Genomic DNA, 27198 nt, shown 5'->3' on the forward strand with positions numbered 1-27198 from the left:
CATGAAACTAGAGTCTTGGGCTCTGTGTCTCTGTGCAGCTGTTTGTTTCCCTATTACTGTCCCCTGGGCAGTGCCCATCCACGCAAGTGCCCTGGGGGCTCCGAGGCACTGAACAGGAGTGGCCTCAGGGTCTCAGAGGAGACTTGCTGCCACCTCTGTGAAGCAGGCACCTACCGCAGCCTAGCTCTGGATGCCCAAGCCTGCCAGCCCTGCCCCCCTGGATTCAGCTGCCACCAGGGTGAGTTTGGGAAGCCTGGATGTGAGCAAGAGAGGGGGGCTGGGGCCTCGAGTCAGAATTGGGCAGAGCCCGGTGAGGAAGATGCAGGTGGCAGGTAGGGAGGACCCACAGAACCCCTGGGAGCAGGCAGAGGAACAGGGGCTAGTTTTTCTCAGCTAGACCAGCCACCTGATGAGAAAGACCCAAGAACATGGGGAGGACACAGGTGAAGGAAGATTCAGAGAAAGTAGGTACCACAACTGTCTTGATGTTAGTTTTCAAAAGACCTAAAAATTACAGACTGTACATCACATTGTACAAATTAGCATACTGGAGTGAGTGGTCCAAGTGCTCTGAAAAACAGGACAACCACTGCCCAGTGTGTCAGCAATGCTGGGCATTCTGCTCTGTTTGCTAGAGGGATGGAAGTGCATTCTGTAGTGCCCCAAAAGTCAAGGAGGACTGTTTTGGGCAGGGGGGGGGGTAGATACAATAAAGCACAGAGCCTCCACTGTCCTCCCTACAATCTAGATCAGCCCTCAACAGTATTTGCTTTGCTATCTCCCTCCCACTTTCCACCCCACCCATACCCCAAGTTCATTCTTCCCCTGGACTCTGCCATTTCTTAGTCCCCACCTGAGCTGGAGTCCATGGCTCAGAATCTCCCCTCCATTTCCCTCCAGGAACAGAGAGTTACCACAGCCAGCCCTGCCCAGTGGGGCATTACTGTCCAGCCAAGACTCACAGCCCCAGGCCCTGCCCCTCAGGAACCTTTGGAAACAGCAGCCAGGCAGGGGCAGTTGGAGAGTGCCTGCCATGCCCCGCAGGCACCTTCAGTGCCCATCCTGGCCAGGCCGGCTGCCTCCCCTGTGGGAGCTCTTCTTTCTCTCCACCTGGTGAGTCTCCACCCATGCCCACTCTCTGGCTAATTGCCCTGGTCTCCAGATATGGGTCCCAAATACACCATTTCTCCTGTCCCCTGAAGTTTTGAGGGTCAGCAGTGTAAGCTTTCAGAAAACCACATTATCACCAAATATGGTTGTTCTACAAAAGCTGAAGTAAGTGAGAGAATGGGCGACCCTGTGACTCTCACTGTCCCAGTGTGGTGTGTGTACATGGATAAAATAAGTCTGTGCAAAGACTTCAACAAGCAAGTGAATGAATGTGAGGGAACAAGCTCAGAGAGGTCAAGCAACTTGCCCCAGATGATTCGGCTAATGGAGGAGCCAGGACCCTGCGCTGAGACTGGCCAGTTGGTTCCGATGCTGCTGCATGTGCTTAAAGGTAGGGGCAGCCACATCCAGCTCTCTCAAGCCGACCCTTGTCTTAGCATCTATGTGGCAGGATCAGGCACAGAGACATAAGCACAGCACTCAGCCATGGCCACTGGCTCCTTGCTGATACCTGTCACCTTTCCTCATTTCACATAGGTCTTCACATGGTTTTTGTGTGTGAACCACTTGTGCATGATCCATAGTACAAGCAGGATAAGTAACCAGATAATCCAATAGCAGGAAATTAAGGTCATCAGAATCATATATATTTAGCCTCAGGGCTGACCCCAGATCTCCACAGATGCCAGGTGCCATTGTAAGTGCCGCCCTAATACCAATCCTCATACCAACTCTATTAAATAGGTGCAGTTACTATCATTCTTGTTTTGCAAATATGTCAACTAAACTGCAGAGAGTTTAAATAACTTGCCCACAGTCAGACAGGTAGTGACAGAACCAGGATTTAAACCCAGTCTAGCTGACTCCCACATTCCTACTCTTAACCACCATGCTATGCCACTTTCAAATCGTGTGATTTGAGGTTTCCAGGGATTCTACCATCATTTCTTGTCTCTGGGATTCTATCTCCTAGGTGACAGAGCCCTGAATCCAGTGATCCCTCAGGACCTGGAGATCAGGGGCTGAGTGAAGCAGGTCCCAGTGGTTGTGTTGTCCAAATTGCATTTCATTGGCTTCTACATAGCAATCTAGTACAGCCCGTTTCTTTAGTTATTGAGAAATATATTTTAACTGGTTTATCTTGGAGTGATCATGATGGGATTAGAGTTACACCTTCTATGGGCATGTGATTATAATTTTTGCGGTAGAGATGACCTTTAGGTCACACTACTTAAATTTTTTTCAGGCTGAAGTTATTGCAGCTGTTCTCTGTGACATAGAACCCTGGGGCTATCTTAGTCTTCTTAGGCTGCCATAGCAAAATACACAGACTTGGTGACTTAAATAAAATTTTATTTTCTCACAGTTCCAGAATTAGGAGTCCAAGATTAAGGTTTTGGCATATTTGGCTTCTTTTGAGGTCTCTCTTCTTGGCTTTCAGACCTCTCTTTCTGTGTCCTCACGTGGCCTTTCCTCTGTATGCAAGCATCCCTAGTATCTCTCTTGTGTGTCCAAATTTCCTCTTCCTATAAATATGCCACCCTATGGCTGCATTTTAACGTAATCACCTTTTAAAGGCCCCATCCCCAAGTACAGTCACATTCTGAGATACTGGGAGTTCAGGCTTCAGCATAAGAATTTGGGGGGACACAACTGAGTACATAACAGGGGCCTTGATCACCTCTAGGTCGAATATTGGAGTAAGCCAACATTCTCTTCAGGCTTGTGTTCTGATTAACCTTCTCAACTTCTACAAGAGGAAGTCTTACTCCAGTTAATATATTCTCCCTTTTTATTTTCTAAAAGTTGTGTTTCTTTATTGCATAAGGTATGAGTTAGGAATCAATATTCATTTTCCCGAAACAAATATTCAATTGGAATAGGACCTTTATTGTCTATGGCCATACCACCCCCAAATGCACCCTATCTCATCAGATCTTGGAAGCTAAGCTGGGTCAGGCCTGGTTACTACTTGGAAGGGAATGACACATTTATTGAAAGATCATTCATGTTTGTCATTAATCAGACATCCCATATACATGTGGGTTTGTTTGGGAATCTCTATTCTGTTCCAGTGGTCTTTTATCCTATCCTTATATAAATATGGTAAACTTTGATATCAATAGTCTATGTCTTCCAACTCTGTTCTTTTTAAGACTGTCTTAGCTCTTGTAGCCTTTGATTTCCATATAATCAGATCATATCCACAGAGGTACTTGCTGGAATTTCTATTGGGTTGCATAGAAACAACAAATCCTTTGGGAGAGAAATGACATCTTTGTTATCTTGAGTTTTCTAGTCCTTGAACATAGCTTAGCTTTCCTTTTATTTATGTCTCCTTTACTCTTCTAATATTTTTATTTCATTTTTATTTCTCGGTAGGGAAATTTTTTTTAACAAATTGAAGTTTGTGGCAACCCTGCGTTGAGACAATCTATTGGTGCCATTTTTCCAACAGTGTTTGCTCACTTTGTATCTCTGGGTCACATTTTGATAATTCTCTCAATATTTCAAGATTTTTAATTAATATTATATTTGTTATGATCTGTGATCAGTGATTATGACCTGCTGAAAGCTCAGATTATGATTAGCATATTTTAGCAATAAAATATTTTTAATTAGGGCATATACTGTATATACACTTTTTAGACAATGCTAGTGACACTTAATAGACTACAGTATAGTATAAACATAACATTTTTTAGAGAAAGAGAAACAGAGCATGAGCTGGCAGAGGAGCAGGGGGAGGGAAGAGGGAGAGAGAGAGAGAGCGAGAGAGAGAGAGCATCTTAAGCAGTCTCCACATTCAGCACAGATCCCAACAAGGGGCTCAATCTCACGACCCTGGGATCATGACTTGAGCCAAAATCAAGAGTCAGATGTTTAACTGACTGAGCCATCCAGGCACCCCTGAACGTAACTTTTATATGCACTGGGAAACCAAAAAATACATTTGAATTGCTTTATTGCAATATTTGCTTTATTGCAGTGGTCTAGAACAGAACCCACATTATCTCCAAGATATGCCTGAGGTTAACATATTTTGAGGTTTTTGTAAATGCTATTAGGTTTTTCAAATTTCATCTTCCAGTGTGTTATTTGTCTAAAATTTCTTTTTTCAGCTTATCCTTGAAACATATTTTAGCTAAACAGAGAATCATAGCTTGATAGTTGTTTTCTTTTAGCATTTCCAAAATAGACTTCCATGGCCTCTGTCTTTCATTATTTTTGTTGAGAAGTGTCACATAAGTCTCATATTTGCTTTTAGGAGGTAAAAATCCTTTTCTCTGGTGCTTCTAAGATTTCTTCATTATCTTTCATTTTTTAGGAATATAACTACAGTTCTCTTCCTATAGCTTTTCTTTGTATTTATCTTCTTTGAGTTTCTTTAGCACTTCTTGTATCTGTGTTTTGGTGCACTTCATCAATGTGTGAAATTCTCGGCCATTATAGTTTTAACATTTTTCCTGGTCTACTCTCTTCTTTCCTTTTGGACTCTCCAATTACACATATGTTATCACTTTTTACCACACACATGTCTCTTGCACCTTTTTCTGCATTTCTCATCTTTCATTTTCTTTCTGAGATCCAGTCTGATAGTTTTTTCAGATCTATATCCCACTTCATTAATTTTGTCTTCAGCTCCATACAATATGCTATTAAGTGCATCTATCAATATTTTATTTTATTTTATTTTTTGCTATTGAATCTTTCAAATCTGGAATTTATAGTCTTTTATATTTCCCTGTTGAAATTCTCCTTTAATCTTGTCCTTTGATTTATCAAACATACTTACAACAGTTTAAAGTACATTTTGCGTCTTAAAACTCCAATATTTGGACCTCTTGAGAGCTTGTAGCTATCAACTAGTGTTTTTTGTTGTTCTCTCTCTCTCTCTCTCTCTCCTTTGATTTCTTAAAAATTCTTTTTTCTCATGCCTATTTTTTGTTTTGTTTGTTTTGTTTTGTTTTTAAATTGCTGCATATTGTGAGTGAAAACTATAGAGAAAATCTGAAATTCTGGATGTTGTTACATTCCTCCATAGAAGATTACTTTCATTCTGGAAAGCATTTACAGTAGGAATAAATCATTTCACTTCATCAGGGATTCAGAAAATCAGGGCTAGGTTCCAGGTTTTGATAAAGGTGGTTTCCTTACAGTCAGTCCACACTAGGGTGTAGCCCTTCAGTGGCCCAAACTGAAAGCCTATGATGTTTACCAGAGATCCTTATTCTTGGTGGGCCCAATTTTTGTCCCCTTAGCCTTATGATACATCCTAAAGCTATGCTCATCTCAGCCTCTTAATGGAACCTTTGAAGTGGTAAATGCCTTTCAGGAAAACGGGGTGCCAAATGTGGGGCTCACCCCTCTGGATTTTCATTCTCTCCAAAATTGTTTTCCCCTTAAGTTCCCAGTTAAGTTCTTCATTCCTTCAAACAGATGTTTTCCATATTTTTTCTGACCTTTCTAATTATATGTCATAGGAAGATACTCTGCCATTGTCAAAGGTAGGAAAAATCTTGTAAGTATATGCACTTTTGTAAACTGCCATTTTCCCTTTGGGGATGAGGTAGGGGCTTTTTAGTTAACTTATTTTAGAGGTTAGCTCACAAATGCCAAGTTCCAATTATTGTTGTTAGTGCCACAAAGACACTATGGAAGATATGAAGACAAATAAAATAGGAAGAAACAAAATATATAAGAAATTGGCAGAAGCATCAAGTGCCACAAGAAAGAAAAAAACAAGGAAGGCTGGATAGTTCAAAATGGGAAGAACTGAAGGATCAGGGAAACTTATGGGAAAGATTGTATTTAAACAGGAACTTGAGAATGAGTAAAATCTTGTTGAGTTGAGATTGCTGGGGAAAGATATTAAACAATGATTCTTTTAATATAGATCCATGATTATTTCTATAGTCATAGATGCCAGGCCAAGAGTTTTTCAAAATAATGTTTATTTAGGAAATTAATGTGAAGCAATGCAAAAGCAGAGTAACCCATATTCAACAAAGGACAAGCTCTCATAGCTGCTCCCATTGAGTCACTCCTTCACCCAAGAAGTCCCCAAGGCTCTCCTGTGGAACTACAGGTCCCACAAAACCAAGTGGAAGCCCAGTTGGACAATGAGACACAAAAGACTCCTGGACCCGATCTGAGAGTGCCCAGGGTGTCAGCAGAGACCTGGTCCAAATGAGCCAAAGAACATACTAAAGTTCAGGATATTAGAGAGGGCTTGACCATCTATAACCTCACTGGTGAGAGTTCTCTGTGTCACTTCAGAATTAATTCCCTTCCTTCTCTACAGTATAAATAATTATTTCTCTTGTCAGTGGTCCCTAAATTAATTTGGGGAAAGAATATGACAAAGTCCACACACACAAAAAAAGTCAACTTTCAATCCATTCAACAAGTTCTGCTGAGGGCCTTTGGGCTACTATGCACAGTGTATGAGTGATTATCTTCAGGAAGTTGACATGTGCTAAACTTTAAATGAGTTTTTAATTCTTCCTGAGAAGATGACAGTCCCAACAGGGGCAAACAAGCTGGATTTGCAAAGAACCCTAGTCAGCTACAAGGTCCCAATCTCTACCTCTCTCCCAAATTGTTCTCCCAGAAGAACATTCACCTAGACTCCTTTGGTCTCCCATATAAAATATGAACTTCCCCACTCATCACTTTATCCTCTGCTGAGAATCCCTGTTCTCTTGGCTCTGTCTATCCAACCTAGACCATCCTTCAAATTCCTTCAGAGACCTTCAGTCTCTCCAGCTCCCTCTCTTTCTATTGTCTAGAGACAGAGGCCCGTGCTAGTCCTTCAGAACAGGCCCACAAGGCTTTGTGTAATGGAGAATAGGAACAACACTTTCCATGAGGTGTCAAGTGCTTTCAATTATATCAGTAATTTGCAGCCCCAGCTACACATTAAAACACTCAAGGGCCTTTTTGAAAAGTAGATGTTCTGGCTTCACTTCAGAGGTTTTTATTAAATTTGCCTAAAGGGAACTTGGACATCCATGTTTTTTAAAGCTTCTCAGATGAATCTAATTAAAAGTCAGGGCTGAGAATCATTGACTTAGAAGATTTCATTCAATCCCCACAAAGACTCCTAAGATCAGACTCTGGCAAATGTGGGTATCTGATCTCCCTAACCCTAACCCTAACCCTAACTCTAACCCTAATCAGGTACCTGACTGTGGACAGGGAAAGAGAGCTTGCTCATATCATGGTTCACTGTTAGGCACCTGTGATGGGCCATAGGGCTTCTCTATCTCCAGGTGCCTCCCACTGCACGTGTCGGGGCCTTAACAGGGTCTTCCAGAAGTCAGATGGTTCCTGCATCTGCCAGGCAGGACATGAGTCCTACAGCAGGAGGGGCCTGGAAAGTGAGGAGAGCGACAGTGATGAGGACTGTCAGCCCCAGGTAACACCTCAGCCTTAGGAAAGGAAGGCTTGAGGAGAGTGAGGAGAGGTAGCATTTATGGGTCCCTCTGCATGCCAGCCGCTTTTCATTGTCTGTTGGGTTAATGTGTAGTCCTTTGTGCTGGATGGATTGCCTCCTATACAAATGAGAACACTTTAGAAAGCTCACATGATAAGACATATTTCTCCTTATCATAGACCCACAAATTTCAGCATTCATTATAAAGGATCTTAGGAGAGTAATTTGATCACTCCACCCAGTCTCCCTAGAGTTGGACCTCCCAGTTACCTCTTCCAAGCAGCAAACTTGTCTTCTATTACTATTGTAGGTTCCCTCTACCCTCAAGCCTAACCTTAGTCTTAGGGTGCTAACTAAATGACCTCTCAGTGAGCCTGGTTCCCCAGAGGCCCCATCATGTCCCTGGAATGATCTCTGATGCTGAGAGCGCCCTCATCCTGGGCCTGCAGGGGGTTGCAGAGCCAGGACTCTTCTCCCACATCCTCCTTCAGGTCGCTGAGCGCTGCTCAGCTGGAGAAGTACGTCTGGCTGCCACCCGCAAGTGTGTGTCCCCCCAGCTGCACAACTGCTCCTCTTTCTGCCACCCAGTGGATGGGAAGCTCAGCGCTGAACTGGGAATGTAAGTGACAAAAACCTGCTGAGAACAGAATGAATTCATCGTCTCCAGACAGGTCCTGACTGTCCCCAGAGAGTCCCTCCAGAAAGGTTGGGCAGGACCCAGCTCTGATGGGAGACTGAGCCAAATACAAGCTCCTTCCAGAAGCTGCCATGTCAGCATTTCCTAAGAAGGGGAATCAGGCCAACACCAGCCAAAGCAAGCAGCCCAGAGCTGAGGAGGTACTGGCAGCAAGGCAGAGTGAGCGCCATACCCCAGGTCCCTGAGCCAACTGTTAGGAATGACCCTGGCTAGATGCCAAGCCGAGAAGGGGTCTGATTTTGTCTGGCTCTCCAGTCCTCCCCCTGGCCTGTGGACTGAATGGTATCCCCCAGAAGGCAGGGCCAGGGAACCATTGTGCTAGAAGGTCCGCTGAATAGAGTATTCCAGGCTGAACAACTCTCTCTCCTCACTCTTGCCTCAGCAGGATGCCCAAAACAAAAATGCTGAGCTTGTCAACTAGGATTTGTCCCAGGCACTGCTCCCATTCTGGAAGTTAGTGCAGAAGCAGAGGCCAGAGAGAGCACATTTTAATGAGTCATCATGGACCTCCATTGAAAGTGCAGTCACTGCTTTGGAAGAATAGACAGTTCAGATCCTTCTGGAGGTGCCTGTACTAGTGGAGGGGTGTCAGGAATGGGCAGCTGCGCCATGCCCACCAGGACAGACCTCCCATCCTCTCCTCTCCTGCAGCTGCCAGTGCCAGGAATATGTTTCAGCAGAAGAGCTTTGTGATGCCCAGTGTCTGGCTAAGGCCCCCCAACTCTCCCTGGCCTGGGGTTCCAGCAGGGAGCTGATCCTCAGCGTGAAGGGCGAGGCTGGAGACCATGACCAGAGGGTGAGCCCACCTCGGGGAAGGGCTGGGATAGAAGGGCAGCCTCTGCCTGCTGGGGACAAGGGGGAAAAAATCTCCCAGGCACCCTGGCTGCAGAAACCAGGCAGCAGAAGAGGGAGCACCACCTCAGTGGCTCAGTCGGTTAAGCATCTGACTGTTGATTTCAGCTCAGGTCATGATCTCATAGCTCATGAGATTGACCCCCACATCAGGCTCTGCATTGACAGTGCAGAGCCTGCTGGGGAGTCTCTCTCTTCCTCTCTCTCTCTCTCTCTCTCTCTTTCTCAAAATAAATAAACTTAAAAAAAAAGGGGAAATCCACTTGATAACCAGTCTTTCCTAGTCTGTTGCTATCTGCATGAATTTCTGTTCCATAGGCTGGAGGGAAAGGCAGAAAGGAAGTAAGTGGTATTTCTTATGTTGATAATGTCAACCATCCAATTTGAAAGCCACTAAGAGAGCCGAGAAAGCAACAGCTTGACTTTATAGAGTGTTAAGTGAAGCCCAGGGGCATGAAACCACTCACTGTGGTCACAGAAATGGTGTGAGCCCTGCTGGAACTGAGCCTGAGCCTCTTATCAAAGGCCAGACCTCTGGCCACAGGCGGGGCCTTCTCTTGGCTACACTGGTGTTGGCTGAGGCTTTCTTCAGGGTCTCGATGCTTCATCAGGGTGGGAGGGGCAGAAGACCAGGGCCCAGATGCAGTGCAGGTCCCGCTCACCCTTATGTTGGCCTACCAGAAGGTTCTAGATGGCTGTGTCTACTTGCCACTGAAAGGGTGGGGAGATCACTGGTGTGACACTGGACAGCAGATTTTGGGTGATAGTAAGATGATTGTTCTGAAGAAGTTGTTCTGTTCATAGGACTTTGCAAATAGAAAAGGAGCAATTGATGACCCAGGACAGGGACAAGAGTCAGGGGTGTTTGCTGAAGATAAACAGGAGCCCTGGGCATAGGAGTCCCCCTGGGCAAGTTTCAGTAAGGAAGGAGACAAATCCTGAGGGATGTGGACAGTGGATATCTCTGAACTCAGCATCACCAGGGGCTATGCCAAAGGGCTCAGTCTGGGTTTCTGGCCATCCATCTCTGCAAACCTCGCTGCCCCTCTGGCCCTCCCCAGGTATATAATGCTGTGCTGTATGTTCTCAGGAAGTATCAAGCACTCTGGGCCCAGACCAGTTCTTCCAAGAGAATGCCAGGGTCCATCTGGTCCAATGTGGTCCCCGTGGCATCTTTGGCTTTGTCATCTCCAGAGTGGACATGCTTGACTCTTTCCTCCTTGGTAAGCAGAGGAGGAATACCAAGCCCAGGCTTTCCCAGAGCGAGTGCAAGGGGGTAAAGGATATGGCTGCATTCTTTCAGCAAGGGATGGCCCCTCAGAAACTTCTCAGCCCTGTCTTGGTGTTCAAAAGGTGAGAGTCAGGCAGGGACCACAGAAGGCCATGTAGGAAGACAGTCTTTGGGGAGGTGAGGGCTCCAGAAGTGCTGAAACTGCTCTTAAAAGGGAATCGAGACAGGACAGGGCTAGTAGGTGGGTGTGTGTACCCCGCCCCCCCAGACAAGCCCAGATCCTTCAGCATTCCTTCCCCAAACTCTCCCAGAACCACCTGTATCCAGCCCCTGGCTACAAAGGTATCATCGGACTACAGGCCTGGAGTACTCTGTCCCTCAGGACCCTGGCATCCATCTCCATATTCCAAACCCAGTGGTCTGCCTGGAAGAAGGGGACGTGATTCTTTTCCAGCTTCACATTCTTCCTCACAGTGAGTTCCCTAATTCAGTACCTGAGACCCTCCCTCGGGCTCTGGCTCTCTCATCCCTCCTCTGCCTGGCTGTCCTGTGACATCACATATAGACCACAACTTTGAAGTAGGAAGTAACAAGCCTGTGCTGTCCCCCTGCTCTCAACATGATTGGTCACTTACTGTGGGCCTCCCTTCACTTGTTGGAGCAGATGCTCTAGCTCCAACGTTCTGTAACTGCTCCCTGCAGCCCATGGGTGTCAGATTTTGTGCTTTGGGTGGAGGCAGGGACTCACCAAAGTGACCTCTGCTCTCAGCCAGCCCTCCCGCATGTCTGCTCTGTGCCACACAGTCATCCCTTCAGGGCCTGAAGCCCCCAGAGGCAGACTTCTCAACCCCTCCTGGTAGCCCCCTCCATCTTGAGACACCTTGGTTTACAATGATTGTCATCCTTGTAATGAGCAGAAGCCTGCCTCCCTGTGACTCCCGCCCCTGGGAACCTTACAGAACAAGACTTTTTCCTCCATGAGACAGCCTTCCCTTAGAGAAGAAGTCTCATCCCTCCAGGTTCAGCATCCACCTTGCATGCATTGTGCACAGTCCGGGCCCTCAGTAGACCTTAATTCCCTCCCTTTCTCCTGCCTGGCACTTCCCCCGGGTGCTTCTGTGGAGTGGATGGGCATTCCCTGCACACCCAGCCCACCTGCTCACATGCAGATGGCAGATGTCACAGTGCTGCCCCACTCACATGTCCCAGGACACCAGCTGGCTTGGCAGAAACAGGCACAGGTCTGCAGCTCTAAAGACTTGAGAGAAGATGAGCACCTGGGTGGCTCAATCGGTTAAGCGTCCAACTTCAGCTCAGGTCACAGATCTCACGGTCCGTGAGTTCGAGTCCCGCGTCGGGCTCTGGGCTGATGGCCCAGAGCCTGGAGCCTGTTTCCGATTCTGTGTCTCCCTCTCTCTCTGCCCCTCCCCCATTCATGCTCTGTCTCTCTCTGTCTCAAAAATAAATAAACCTTAAAAAAAAATAAAATAAAAAGACATGAGAGAAGCAAGAGAGCAGCCAGCTCCAGGCCAGTGTGGGTTGGGGTTTTTTCCCCCTCCAACAGATATATTTTTTAAGGAATAGATTTTGAGGAGAAAAACATGGAGCAGAGAGGTATGGAATAGAAAATAAATGCAAAAGCAGCCTGATTTGCTAATTGTTTTAGAACCACAATAAATTAGTACAGAGAATGCACTGTACAAACAGCACAATAAAGGTTCAAAGATTAAGGTGCTCCCTCAGGCAAAGCTGAAGATATCAGTATCTGGTATTGGAATTTATGCTGCAGTCTTTGTTCTTAGATGGATCACTGGGTATGTGGCACAAGCCACACTTTTAGCCTGATTTAAACAGGAGGATGGCCACTTGGCCCAAGAAGTAGATGAAGTGTTTTGTTTCATGTGTCACATAACTACCGAAGTTCCTCCCCACAAAGCAGTGCCAAGGTGAAACAAAAAGGGACACAAATCCCAGAAGGTGAACTCCAAACATTCGTGCCCCAGTTTCCAGGCCAGGTCTCCCATAAAGCCCCCAGGACCTGGGGCAACCTGCATCCTCTCTCAGCCTTGCTATTTACATCTGTGAAGTGAATGCAGTTGTGTTCCCCCTTCTCCATGTGCTGGGGGAGGTGAGTTCAGAGCGCCATCTTTCAGGGGGGTTAGGGGTGCTTGGGAAGAAGTGATACCTGTCATAGGAAAAGACCCCCTGTGCAGAGGGAATTGCCTGGCCGGGCCCACCTGTATTTCTGCCAGGCACCCCATCCACCCCCTTAGCTGCTTATTCTCCCAGCCACCCCACAGCATGTACTGAGTGCCTGCTGCAGGCACACTGCCTGTCAGGGGTACAAAGCTGAACAGGTCCCACCTCTGAGAGTACCAGGGCATCTGGCTGTGCTCACCCACAAAGGGCATCAGGGACTGGGGGCCTCTGCAATGGGCTGGTGTGCTCACTTTGCAGGCTGCCTTGGCACCAAGAGTGTTAAATGTGTTATCATATACATGAAAGGATGAAACATGTAATTTCATTGAAAACATGTCTTCTCAGTTTCCTCACGGTCTTGAGGACAGACTCTGAGCTGCCTGGATGGGGGCTGCCCAGAGCTGGCACTGAGGAGCCCCCTAGAACCCAGCACCACCTGGCTTCTTTCCCCAGATCGCTCAGCCAGTCACTACCCTGTGTACCAGATGCAGCATTTGTTCAACAGCAACCCCAACTGGGACTTTGGGGCCTTCAGGAGACTCAGCCACCTCGTGCGAGAGACTCACCTCAACTTTTCAAGGTAATCTCTGCTGAGCTGCCTGGGAACTTGGAGGAACCATGCTTCCTCACATGTAGGTCACAGCTAGGGAGGCACTAGGAAGACACAGAGGAGGATGTGAGGCTGTCAACCATGTGGGAGGTGAGGCCAGAAAAGACCAAGGACAGGTGAAGCCTCCTGAATGCATGGAGGGCAACGATTTGGGAGTCATGGGCAGCTTTCCTAGACCACATTATTCCTGTGCATGGGGAGGAGCTCACACACTTGGTCTGGTATAAGCAGCCCAGCAAAGCTAACTTTCCCTATATTCTGGCCCTTCATTCCCCAGGTTTGCCCACCAGTTCCTAGATCCAGGCACATATGTGTTTCGAGACAACAGACTGCCTGAGAGCATCATCGTGGTGCTGGTGAAGAAGAAAGGAGTGGCCTGCGATTCCGGCCTATCCCCTGTGCAGCCCTCCTCCCCGTATCAGCTTGCCAGGCATGGGGTCCTCAGGCACAGGCTGCTAAACCTGGGCCCAGACTGGACAGTGATCACAGGTACTGACCCCAGGCCAGAGTAGCCATGACCTGGAGGGGGCATGGGAGAAACCTTGCACAGCAGGACCCTTCAGTGCATGTCCAGCCCTACCTGTAACTCTAGGCATGGCCCCAAAGACTTCAGATGGGCACTAGGACAACCTTGTCCCTGAACTAGGACTTCATTTGCCAGGTAGAGAATATTTAATTTCCTTCTTGGGGTCCTTCCCTTTCTTCCTACCTCCCAAGCCCCTCAGTTTTGGGACCTGTTCTTGTGAACAGGGTCTCGTGGTCAACAGCGCCCCTGAGTGGAGTCATAGGCTCACCAAGATGTTCATTCTAACCTCTTCTGTGTGTGTTTCCAACCATTTTCTTTCCTTCCTGTCTTCATGAGTCAGCAATCTCACTGAGCTTTCCAGGCTGAGCCTCAGATGGTGGGTCTGTCATGGCCCCTTGACCAGATGGGCAGGAAGAAAGCAGCCCTGCAGCAGCTGAGGCATAAAGCCTGCAGAGGCTCTGAGTGGTCATCATGTGGCCTCTGCCTCTCTGTCCTAACCTTGCAGGAGTGCTGCTGGCTGTTGGCTTGGCAACTGTGCTGCTGACAGGCCTCGGCCTTGTGTTGAGGCCCTCCCTGGCTCAGGCCTGCCCTGTAAGGGCTTGGAGGCCCCAGTGGAGGGGCCTTGGGGAGTCTCATGTGCCTGCTGAGTATGTGCCCCTCAGGGACAGGTGAGTTCCCTTCCACCCTTCACTCCTTTCCCAGCCTAGGGGCCACAGCATGTGTGGCCACTCCCCACCCTGGCCCTGCCCACATTCATGATCTCGGTGCTGGCTCTGGAGACTCAGGAAAGAACATCCTCTTTTTTTTTTTTTTAATGTTTATTTATTTTTGAGAGTGAGACAGAGACAGAGCATGAGCAGGGGAGGAGCAGAGAGAAAGGGAAACACAGAATCCGAAGCAGGTTCCAGGCTCTGAGCTGTCAGCACAGAGCCCAAGGCAGGGCTCGAAAGCACAAGCCATGAGATCATAACCTGAGCCAAAGTTGGATGCTTAACCAACTGAACCACACAGGTTCCCCAAGAACATGTTCTTAAGCTGACCTGTGATATTCATCATTGGCACTCCTGGTCCATGTGAGCCCTGTGCCACCTGAGTATGGGTTCTTCTTTCCAGCCTTCTGTCCTATGAAGAACTCAGTCCGTGGGGCTCTAGGGAAGGAGCTGATTCCAAGGAGAAAGTCATTACCTGGAGTACAGGTACCACACCTATACACAGCAACTCCCCTTCTCTTCTTCACCTGCCCTCCACCCTCACCTGCACCCCAGGTACACTCTGGGGAACATCTCACATTTCTATAGCACTGACAGCTTAGAAGACACATCATGCTTTCCATCTGATCCTCACAATGGCACCAAGAAGTGGATGTTTTCAGGTGTTGTACAATCCCTATTTAATGACAAATAGATTGAGACTCAAGGAAATCCCCCGAGATCCCCAAGTGACAAGGGCTAGAGAGTAGGTGCTTCTGGGCTTGAATCAAGGGCTCTCTAATCTTTGCTGTGCTGGTCAAGAGTTCTTGGGGACCCAAGGGCAATTCTCCAATCTCACGGCCAGCTTGCTCTAGCTCACCACAGGGGCAAAAATGAAGTTTGTTCTACAGAATCCCTTTACAGGATCACTCATCTGCCCCTGTCAGTTCCTCTTCTCACCTGAAGAACAGGATATTGCCTTGGTTCTCAGGAGGACCTAGAGGGGCCACACTTTCTTCCCAACCTCACTTGGCCCCCAGTACCTACTGTGAGGAGGAAGTGTGTGCAGAGGGGCATGGAGAGGAGGCTCTGCCAACACCCTTCACCTGCTTGGGAATAACAACTGGACTGCCTCACTTCAGACATCAAAGGGACAAAGGGAAAGCCCTGTAAGCTCCCCTTGATGTGGGTTCACACAGCTTAGAGTCTACCTCCATTTGTCCCTAACTACAGTGTTGCAGAGACCCCAGGAAGTACATTAAATGCACAAGGACCTGGAGGAGGCAGTGAAGTGAGTGGTTATAAAACACAGTCATGGGACCAGACCAGCACTGGAGTCTTGCTAGCTTTGAACCTGAACACAGGTCCACACCACACACCCCTCCTCACACCACACGTCCACATATCCACAAGCATCCACACATATACACATTGCACACACACACACACACACACACACACACACTGTCCAAGGCAGGCCTAGCTCTGTGCAGTCCTATGACTCTGCCTAGGGCTCAGAGGCTGGTTATCTCTTTCCTAGTGATAGATCTGGACAGTGAGGACAGTACCTCCCTGATGCAGGCAGAGGGAACTGAGTGCAGGACAAATCTACCCTCCCCACCTCGGATCACCCCTCAGGGGTGATCAGCAGGGTGGGCTGTGAAAAGTGTGTATAATGTGGACACAGGGAAGGGTACACAGAGTCAGGGATAAAAACCAGGATTTTAACCCTCAAAGGATGTCTCAATTCAGGCTCAGGGCTGAGGGTGAGGGGCTCATTGCTGAGATCTCCCACAGGAGGAGGTGTTGGCACAAGGCTTTTTTGGTAAGAGGACTGGCCTCTAGGGGAGGGTGAAGTGCCCCTACATAGTGGGGGGTGTGATGGGTCCACAGAGAGAAGAAGCTTGATGGTGTAAGAGGTCTGGAAAGCTGCCTTCCCACTGCCTTCCAACCTGAGTGGCTGGTAACTCAAGGGACAGACCTACCCAGGCTGCAGAGAGGAAAGGAAGGCAAAGTTGGCCATGTAGAGACCAGGCTTACATTTGTTGCCCAGAACAAGAACTCCCACATCACTCTGCCAGCATGAATGGGGCTACGTTTCTCCCCTCACGCACCCACCAGGCCTGGGAAAGAGCAGTGTATGGCCTGGCAGTGGATACTCACTCAGCTTCACATTCCACTCCTGCAGGCCACTCTCTGAGCAAGCCCCAGGCCAGCATGGCCACCTCCGTTCCTTCTTCCTTCTTCCTTCTTCCTTCAAAACCCAACTCCATGGGGGAAAGACTGTCAGAAAGGGGCCTGATGGGGCGCCTGGGTGGCGCAGTCGGTTAAGCGTCCGACTTCAGCCAGGTCACGATCTCGCGGTCCGTGAGTTCGAGCCCCGCGTCGGGCTCTGGGCTGATGGCTCAGAGCCTGGAGCCTGTTTCCGATTCTGTGTCTCCCTCTCTCTCTGCCCCTCCCCCGTTCATGCTCTGTCTCTCTCTATCCCAAAAATAAATAAACGTTGAGAAAGGGGCCTGCTTCACTCACATGTGCCTTAGCAGAGCAGAGTGGGCTTGAGGGAGAAGGAGGTCAAGGGGCTTAAGACCCTTGGCAAGGGGACATTCCTGCAGGGTGTGAGAGAACTACGATGGGGCCCAGCAACCTCAGTGGAGCTGTCTGGTTTACTCCCCTGGGCTCAGCTCGGGTCACACTCCAGCCAGAAGCCTACACCACACTCCACACCTCAGCTAGATGAGTACTTAGTGACCCTCTGCTGTCTGCCGGGTACTGTGGGACACCTGGGGCTAAACAGGAGTCCACAGAGCAGTGGGGACAGGTGGGGCAAGAGCTGTCAAAGGGGAGCACAAGGTTGTTAAGGAGACATGGGACAGTGAGATGAGTTCAAGTGGAGGGAAGGGACAAAGTTTACTTAGCCAGATGTGGCCTGGGCGACCCAGCAAACAGCCTCCTCAAGGAGCTGCTGGCTTGTCAAGGCCAGTGAGACCCACCATCAACAAAACAGGGAGGCAGTGCCCACCACCCAACTCTGGTGTGATGCCAAGCCAGACGGACAGAGGCTGCAGGACCCCCTCTCTGTCACACTCACACTGAAGTTCTCTGCACAGCCACTGCCACCTCCTGCATGGGAAGGTCTCCTGCCTCCTTGCTTGCCTTTCCTCCCACAGCTAACCCGCCCCTGTGCAGGCTTCCTCTGTTCTCACTTGTCGGTGCTGGAAGGAAGGAGGGAAGCTGTACAGCCACTCTGGACGCTCCCACCTCCGGCTCCATCGCACAGCCTCACTCTAAGCCTCCTTCCTGCAGGAGAACCACTCCCCTTGAAGACCCTGGAGGACTTCAGTGTCCGCACTCTCTATGACAAGCTCGAGGACCAGAGCCTACATGTGGCCGCCCAGCTGAGCAAGCACAGGAGCGAGGCACTGGCCTTCTATAGGGGTGCCAGCCAGCAGCTCCAGGGGCTCAAGGTCTGCCACAACTCCCCAACAGCCAAGCTACCCTCATCCCTACCACCCCAGAGAACAGGGGCCCCACTCACCCACTTCTGGAAATTGCTAAAGACTGACACAGCCCTGGTTCTTCCAGGACTTTCTCCAACACCTCAGCACAACTGAGTGGCAAGCTCTGGACAAGGGTGGAGACCCAGAGATGGAGGCCACAGCTGCCACCAGGACAGACACTGAGCAGAGTGTGGAATCATGGGGCCACCACACTGCAAGTCTACCTAGGGAGCCCTGGCAGCATCCTCTAGGTGAGAGGCAGGTGCCCAGGGATGGGACAATGATGGCAGATGGAAAGTCATAATATTAACTCTGTATAGCACCTAAGTGTGCATTTCACATTTGTCATCTCACTTGATGTTCAGCACCCCTGTGCCATAACTGGACAGCATCTTCTGACCACAGAAGATGGTCCTGGGCCCAGGGAGCAGTGTGATTTGCCAGAGGAGAAGGAGACATATAACACATGGCAGAGTGATGTCTGCCCAGCTTTCCTGTCGGCCACATCCACCACTGTGTTTTAGGGCTGGCTTTGTGTAGGATATCAGGGTAACAAGGGCCCTAAGGCTTTTGAGAGTCTCCCTAGTTTATACCTTTAGTTCTATTTTTCTAAAGGGCATAAGTAACACATACTCCCCACAAAAGTTCCATCAGTACAAAAAAGTAAGCAATGGGAAGCTAAAGTCCACTTGAGCCCAAATCTCAGCAGCCTCACAGGTCTGTGGGTGAGTATTCACTCTGAAATACTCCTGCCACTCGCAAGAGTCTAAACTCTTGTAAAGCCTTCTTCCTTTAGGACCTGGGTGTTGAGCTTCACTGCAAAGAAGCATGTGTTCAGTTCCCACCCGGCCTCTGAGTCCCCAGACAGGGCTTGTGACAGGACAGGAACGGGGTGTGGAGGGACATCCATGGGCCTCACTACCTGCTCTTAGAACCACACTCAGAAATCTGAGAGCCCAAAACTGAGCATCATCCTGGGTGGGTCTAGCAGATGGCAGCTCTGGGCGTGTGGTCTCTAAGCTACCCCTGAATGGCCCTGATGTCTCTATGTTTGGGCTACTGACTAAAACACAGCTCTGGCTGCCACAGTGGGTGACCCTGGCTCCATGTTAGAAGTGGTCAGTGCTGTTGCCCCCTTTGCTCCTGGCTCCTCTCCCTCCCTGTGAGTGCCCAGTGGATGCCAGTCTAGGTAAGAAGGGGGCTACCAGGCTGCTTTCTGCAAGGCTATATCACTTGTTTACTTTTTCCATGATGGCAGCCCTAGAATAAGAGGGCCATCTGCCCTCAATGGCCCTAGGGGAGAGGAGTTGGGGAGCAGGTCAAACAGACACTAGCACCCCTCCCTGGTGTGCTTGCTGCATGTGTGGTCTATGAGACCCTGGGGATGGAGAATGTTATTAAGAGCTTTCCTTGACCTTCTCTGAAACCATTCCCTCTTCTTAAACTTCTGGGCTGGGATATCTGGCCAACTGATCATGAGAAGGAGAAAGACAAAATCTGAAATTTGCCTGGGACTAAGCTGTAAAAACTCCATGTCCCAAAGATCCTCTCCACAGGCACTGACAGGAGCTGAATGCAGGAGTTAGCTATTGCTAACTGGAGGCAAAGGCTTCCATTATTTCTTGATAAGGAACACTTTTTTCTAAAAAATTATGTGATGAAAGTTTAGCAAATTAAAAAGAAGAAAGCAATTAAATAACATTTTTGCAAAACTACCCTGTAGCCCATCAGGCTCCCTGTGGGTGGCTATTTCAGCAAGTCAGAGTGAAGTTCTTGGAGACTGCTGGCTGTGAGCCCCAACACAGCATGGGGCTTGGCAGTGGGGGTCCTGAGTGCCCAGGAGATGCACAAGCAAAACACAGTACTTAGAAGTGTTCAAGCAGTCAGAAGTAACAGAGTAGATATGGTGATAAAAGATAGGTATACCTTTGAACATTTCTGAATATAAAATCAACACATGGTACATCTTAAGCTTACACAGTGTTATGTTAATGATATCTCAATAAAGCTAGAAAACCAAAAAAAAGAAAAAAAGATGTATAAGAAGGGAAGAGATTATGTATAAAAATTTAACTACTCACACATAAAAAACCACAATGTGTCTTTCAAGGTTCAATCTGCATATAGTTAGCACATTGGAGAGATTGCCTGAAGGAAGGAGAGAGATGCAGGCAGGCTCTGGGATGAAAGATGGAAGGAATAAAAAGGCAAGAGGCTCCCATCAAAGGCTTCAGAACTGAGAAAAATCAAGGAAGTGTGAGGTGGGGAGTCTGTGGTCAGACAAGATGATTGTGTCTCAGGCTACTCTCTGTGTTCTCCTTCCCCAGGCCGCACCCCCAGTGTCACACCCCTGGGCTTTCAGCTGGAACTTGACAGAGTGATTGTGGCACTGGCATCAGCACTTTCTCATGCACACGGGCAACCAGCTGGGGCCAACAGAAAGGTGAAAGCTCCCCAGGGCACTAGAGTGCACCTGAGTATTCAGACAGCTTCAGTGTCACCCTGACCTCGTGGAGACTCATTTGGCATACACGCGTGCACACAAACACACACACACGTGCACATTCACACACACACAAAACACCATTCACATACACAAACATGCATGCACACATCACACATGCGCACATTCATACACACTCGCGCACACACACACATGCGCAGACACCACACGCACATATGTGCTTAGGCCTCACACTCTTCAGGTGGCTCTGCACTCTGCTAGAAAAGCAGAGTGTGCTGCCTGTGCTCCTAGGTTAACCCCTGTCTTCAGCTATTTATCTCCACCAAGATGTGTGTCAGAGACGATCTCCCCAGTCCCTTGTTGATCTGGCCTCTTACACAGAGCTCAAAAGGGAAGCACGATTCATGCATCCTACACTGAGAGCAGCATGTCAAATGGAAGAAAGACTCAAAGGGCCTCTGTTCAGGAGTCTCTGGCTGGCACACCCCAGTGCAATAGGGCAGAATCCATCAAAGCAACATGTGTTCCCAAGGCACCTGTAGGGATGTAGAAAAGAGAGACCATGATACATATCAGGTCTTATCTGCTACTGAGCAGACACTTGGGGCCCCCAAGAGCACTAGGCAGTCAGTGGCCTGGCCACACCAAGAAACAGAATCCCAAGTTCAGATCAGTGCAGGTGTCCATATTGGTTCAGCAATGATGCCCTTGTCCATTACTGTTCTTTACTGAGCCCAGAACTGAAGGAAAGCTACAGGATTATCTGTTCTTCCAAGGCCTCTGTTCAGGTTGGTGAACAGCCTCTTCGCACCTACCAACAAAACCCTCAACTGGCAAGTAACATGTCCCTGCAGCCACAGCCTCCACCACCGGATGAGGAGAACCAAAGTACAAGGTGGGGACAGCCATCAGCACCAAAGCTTACACACAGCAGCTATATTCTTTGGGTGTGGCCTTTAGCATCTAGTACTGAGAATCTTATCTTCCATAACCAACACCTCATTTAAAGCTTAACCCACTCAAATCCAGCTGAAGGCTTCAGGATGCTCTGCCCATAGTAATTTCCCCTATTGTCCCAGCTACTTTGGTTTACCAAGAGGTCACTGATTTAACTCATCAGAACTCATGTCATTTACTGGGTTTGTTCCCACCCATGGGGATGAGGTCACATTCACTCTGGCTGACCCTAGACTTTATAACCCCACCCCACCTCCTTCCAATGCTCCTTCTTCTGATATATCATCTCTTCTGGGGTGTAGCCATGTGGGCTTGTGTTCTTCCTCCAAGTTGACCAAGAGGCTAAGATGGATTTATTTGCTTGTGTAGACTTGATTTCTCTCCGTGCATTTAGATTTATGCTCTGTTCCTCCCTTCATCCCCTTTTAATTATCATAAGTGGTAGTAGTCATATTGAATGCTTTGTATATCCTGGTGCTAAGGTAAGCACTTTATCTGCTAAGTTAATCCTTGCAATAACCCTGTGAAGTAGATACTATTGCTAGCTCCATTTTACCTTTATTTTTTTAGGTTTATTTTGACAGAGAGAGAGAGAGAAAGGAGAGAGAGAGAGGTGGGGGAGGGGCAGAGAGAGAAGGAGAGAGGATCCCAAGCATGTTCCACACTGCCAGTGCAGAACCCAATACCAGGCTCAAACTCACCAACTATGAAATCAGGACCTGAGCCAAAATCAAGAGTCAGTCACTTAATCCAGGCACCCCTAGCTCCATTTTAAAGATGAGAGAACCAGGTTTCAGAAAGGCCAAGCTTTATGATAGAGCTGGGATATCAGTGCAAGGGATCTGAGTCTCAGAGCCCACCCTGCACTAACCTCCCCGTTAATTCTTCCACCAAAGCTACGACAGTCTTTCCTCCCAGAAACTTCTCTTCCATTGATTTCCTTATTTAGGTTGCCTAGAAAACTTACATAAATGAAGTCTCTTGCAGGCAAGGGGAGAGGAATCTTGACTCTCCTGCTAAAGTCATGGGGCCTGGTTTCCTAGAGGATCAGGGACTCCAGAAAGAAGGATCACACAAAGACAAGTTAGTGTAGGGACCAAGGGCTGCCCCTGGCCCAAGATAGGCCACTCTGGCATGAAAATCATTTTGAGTTAGAAGCAATCAAAATCCAGCAGACTCAGGAAAAACTCTTTTTCTCCCCCTTTACTGCCTAAAAGAATTTAGGTAGAGGACCTGCTCCAGGAAAATAGCTGTCACCATAGATAACTACATGTAATATGTACATGTAGTACATAGTATTGTAATATGAATGAGGTATGGTGGACAGGGAGGAACCTAGCAAGGCCTGTTTGATCAAAACCTTCTATGTCTCATTGTTTCTGTGGGCCCAGCAACCATCTGTTTACCAAACATTTATTCTCATTCTCCCCGTGAATTGCTTTCTTTCCCTTTGAAGTCCCAGACCCCTACCCCTTCTCCTTAGTTTAGAATGACACATACACCTCATTTTCCCTGTGTTTGGAATCTCATGTCTGTGTGGATTCCCTGTATGTGTGAAACTAAATTTGATTTTCTCCTGTTACTCTGTCTCATGTCAATTTGATTTAGTCCAGCTAGAATGACCTTGAAGGGCAGAGGAAATTCTTCCTCCCCAACATTTATAATCCAGGACCTAGCTAGACTGGGCTCTTCCCTGAAAGTAGTGCCTATTTATTTATTTATTTATTTAAGTAGTCTTCACATCCAGGGCAGAGCCCAAAATGGAGCCTGAACTCACAACCCTGAGATTAAGACCTGAGCTGAGATCAAGAGTTGGATGCTTAACTGACTGAGCCACCCAGGCTTTCCAGCCAGTGTCATGACCTACAACCTGAGGATAATTTCACTCAACAGATATTTATTGCTGTCTTTGATACAGAGCTGAAGGAGTCAGGAAGAACAAGTGATTGTAATAAAAGGCTATAGAGATTTAAAGACATCTTCAAGGATCAGGAAAGGTTTTTGTGATGGTAGTATTCTTTGAAATAGGCTTTAAAATAAGGGTAAGGTCCTAACTTGCAGAGGCATTGAGGAAGGGTGTTCCTGGAGGAGAACAGTGTTGACAAAAACACGGTGGAGAGAAAGCTCAGATATGGCTCATGAACTGCAACCAGTCCCAGAGGCCTAAATGCTCACTGAAGATAGTCCACCCCTCTCATATCAAGGGACAGAAACTGAAATTGAAAATTGAGTTTCCCAAAGGGAGTCTGAAGAGTATAGGAGTGTACTGACCAGGATCCCAACAGGAAACAAGCACCTTCTAGATGGAAAATTTGAGAGAAATGTAATAAAGGAGGATATATAAAGGTGTGGGCAGATACATGTTACCACAAAGGTTAACACAGTTCCCTAGAGCAAGCAGAACTGGGCCAACATCTCCCTGTCCCAGGCTTGAAGGGTGAGGGCACAAAGCAGTTACTGAGCCACAGATGGAACACCAGTTAGGGAGGCTCTAACAGACACAGCTCTCACAGGGCACAACCAGCCTGATATAGGGAAAGAAAAAAATTCCTTTCTTCTACCCATCTTAGGTTCTTGGCTAGGGCCCAGTAAATTAGACTAACAAAAGATGAGCATTAACATGCACATGGCACATAGACATGAAAGCACTCAGTGAAGAGTAAAGGAAGGAAGGGTGTTGAGAACTTGGGCTTACACAGCATCTTAATAAAATAACAGTAAATTTTTAGAGAGGCTACAAGACAAAATAAATGGTCTTTGAGTTTCTTGGGTGTCAAATTGTCAGAAGGTAAATATATGGAAGAACCAGTGGTGGATAAGGGCTAGTTTTAGCAAGGTTTTTGTGTAAATTCCTGTGGTGCCAATTCCAGGCTGATAAACATCTAGAGTTACCTTGGTGATTAACTCCTGCCCTTCCTAGAGAGGGAGGGAGGAGGGCATCTTTAAAATGTATGTCCTGCTTTTAGTAAAATAGGGTAAGGGCAGAGATCTTTCCTTATATCTGTTTCTTCTCAATTGCCTTCAGCTCAAAATAATCAATATGCCAAGTTGGCATATTTCTGGGTGACATATTCTGTACCTGTCACTGAGAAGTCACTCACCTGCTGAGGCAGGGACAGCTATGTGGGTGCAGCTTCAGGGAATCTATGCATCTGTCAGTTTCTCTGTCACATGAATAATCTCATTCTTCTCTAATCCCAGACTCCTCAGGGAGGAGTTAAGAGTGGCCAATGTCTTCTTTTTTCTGGTTGGGAAGATGTACTATTGGGCAGCAGAGGCCTAAAGGGGGTGTCTCTCATTCCCTTTTCCCAGCTCTCAGCAGGACCTGGGACCTGGACAGCTTCCCCAGTGTGCTGCCAAAGGAGGAGGCACCGAGAGCCCAGGCTCTAGGTTGTGGATCATCGGGGCTGGACACAGGCATGGAGCCTTTCCTGAGATGCAGGTAGGATCCTGGCTCTGTGACCAAGGTCCTCTTCACCTCGGGGAGTGCTATGGGCCACCATCTCCTCCAACCTCTCATTGTCACCTCCAAGGATTCTGAGCTGTCCAATTGTCCCATCTTCCAACACTGCTTGTTACCTACACACTGTATATGATTCTGGGGCCCAGAAATCAAATACAGGGGTGGAGAAAATATGAGTAGAAGTGATACTTTGTGGAAAAATAAATTAGGATTAAAGAATACTGGCCAAGAAAATCACTCATTAAGTGTTCACTGATTGTCCATGTAGGGGAGGAAAAAATTTTTCTCTGTCTTTCAAGACTCTTCTAGCTGGACTAAAAATTAAATTGACATGAGACAGATTAACAGGAAAAAATCAAATTTGATTTTGTATGTATGGGGAATCCACACAGACCTCAGATTCTAAAGTCAGTCAGACAAAATGAGGTATGTCCTGAACTAAGAAGAAGGTAAGAAATTCAATTCACAGGAAGATGAAAAAGAGTAAATGTTCAGTCAATAAATGTTTACTGGCCCATCCAGAAACAATAGGACATAGAGAGGACTTTGATTAAACAGGCCTTGCGCCATTCCTCCTTGTCTACCACACCTGGCTCATATTACAATGTAGTTTTCTATGGTGACATCACTCTTCCTGGAGCAGGTCCTCTATCTAAATTATTTTAGGTGGTTGTGGAAGAAGGTCAAGTCCTTTGAGCCTTGACTATTTTAAACTTGGCATAATCTGCATGCCAACATGGCCTGTCTTGGCAGGGGAGGGGTGCTGTCCCAGGCCCCTGCATCTATATATTCACAAGGGCAAGAGGTAGGATCCTGTGAAGGTTTAAAAGAATCTTCAAAACAATGGTAAAAAATCCCAAATGAAAGTAATAATAGTTATGATCACATAATAATATAAAACAGGAGTCTAGGTAAAAATTTACCATCAACAGATACTTTTGCTCTATGAGGAAAAAATGTGTAAATGACCCTAAGAGAAAGGAAATACAGACATATAAAATTATATGAAAAATGTTCAAAGAATCAGAGAAATAGTAGTTAAACTAGATGCCCTTTTTTATCTACCTAAAACATTTAACTAAAGTATTAATTATTTGTGAGAATGAAGGAGATAGTCACTCCCACATCCATCTGGTTGAGGATAAAAAGTTAAAACCTTCCTGGAAAACAATCCATCAATTTGTGTCAAAAGTCTCTAAAATATTCATTCCATTTGACTCAATATCTCCAATCCTAAGAATCTCTCTAAGGGGAAAAATTTTTAGATACAGGCAAATATGAGGAAACAAGGACATTGAAATTTTTTATATCAGGGTTATAGAGCTCTGGTAGAGCTCTGTCGTAAAATATTAATGTCTTTATAAAAAATAAGGTTATAGAGAATTTTCAATGTTATTAAGGTAAAAGATGAAGATAGAGAATTGCACATGTAACATGATTTCATATGTGGGTATATATGTTGTTAAAAAGACACATGGGAAACAGAGAGCCATAAAAGCAGGAGTAAAACTATCTTGGGGGAAGAGAGAGAGAGAGAGAGAGAGAGAGAGAAACTGAAATGTGAAGGCCTGAAATGTAAGAATGATTACTATCAGTCAGCTCTTGCTGCAGGACCAACAACACAAATTCCCAGCAGTGGATGTCTGGGGGCTCAGCTGATCTGGTCTGGGCCCACCCCTCAGTTCTGGGTCTTGACAAGGTGTCTGCATTTCACCTGAGTTCCAGCTCCAGACTGGGCTCGCTTGAGACTCTGGGAGCAACTGTGCATCCAAAGTCTCTCCTCCTCCTCCCAGAGCCAGCAGGCTAGTCTGGACATGTCCTTCTTAAGGTGTTGGCAGAATCACAAAAGGCCTCTTGAGTCCCAGGCTCAAAACTAGCATCAGGTGACTTCTGCCTATCTTAATGGCCAAAGGAAGTCAGATGGTGGAGCTCAGCTTCAAGCTGTGAGAAAAAAGCCCACCCACTGTGGGAGAGCACTGCAGAAGAGCATGGCAATGGGCCCAGGCCCAAAGGGTGCGAAGAAGTAGAGCCTTTGATGCAGTCCACCTCAGTGGGTTATCATGATATTAATGTACTTGTTTATATTATTTAAATTCGTTTAATGTTTGTTTATTTCTGAGAGAGAGAGAGACAGAACACAAGTTGGGGAGGGGCACAGAGAGAGGGGGAGACACAGAGTCCAAAGCAGGCTCCCGGCTTCAAGCTGTCAGCACAGAGCCCTACACAGGGCATGAACCCATGAACCATGAGATCATGACCTGAGCCGAAGTTGGACTCTGAACAGAATGAGCCACCCAGGTGCCCCTGTTTATATATTTAAATGTTATATTTACTAATATTCTACACTGAACTAGGGATACCTTTTACAATGAGAAAAACAGAAGTTGGGAGATTTTTTTGTTCTGGCATATTTTTGTCTTTTATTTCCTTTTTTACTATTTAAATTCAAGTTAGTTAACATATA

The 27198-nt window shown here is 47.2% G+C and overlaps 1 protein-coding gene across 2 annotated transcripts in view; it reads left to right on the forward strand.

Annotated features, from left to right (window-relative positions):
* The window catches only part of LOC125176863 (uncharacterized), a 34389-nt gene that overhangs the window by 1208 nt on the left and 5983 nt on the right, over positions 1–27198 (forward strand). For both annotated transcript variants that reach the window (XR_007156418.1, XM_047878769.1), the window contains exons 2-17: positions 39–238; positions 901–1113; positions 7386–7531; positions 8041–8168; positions 8898–9042; positions 10189–10321; positions 10641–10802; positions 12982–13108; positions 13416–13627; positions 14170–14332; positions 14778–14860; positions 17657–17817; positions 17936–18101; positions 20178–20293; positions 21091–21209; positions 24584–24713. Coding sequence is in view for 1 of the 2 variants with exons in the window: in XM_047878769.1 (XP_047734725.1) it covers positions 39–238; positions 901–1113; positions 7386–7531; positions 8041–8168; positions 8898–9042; positions 10189–10321; positions 10641–10802; positions 12982–13108; positions 13416–13627; positions 14170–14332; positions 14778–14860; positions 17657–17817; positions 17936–18101; positions 20178–20293; positions 21091–21209; positions 24584–24713 (2404 nt within the window). In the remaining variant the exon portion in view is untranslated. The remainder of the gene's footprint in view (positions 1–38; positions 239–900; positions 1114–7385; positions 7532–8040; positions 8169–8897; positions 9043–10188; positions 10322–10640; positions 10803–12981; positions 13109–13415; positions 13628–14169; positions 14333–14777; positions 14861–17656; positions 17818–17935; positions 18102–20177; positions 20294–21090; positions 21210–24583; positions 24714–27198) is intronic.

The sequence above is a fragment of the Prionailurus viverrinus genome, chromosome A1, assembly GCF_022837055.1.
Source record: "Prionailurus viverrinus isolate Anna chromosome A1, UM_Priviv_1.0, whole genome shotgun sequence".
NCBI classification, from domain to species: Eukaryota; Metazoa; Chordata; class Mammalia; order Carnivora; family Felidae; genus Prionailurus; species Prionailurus viverrinus.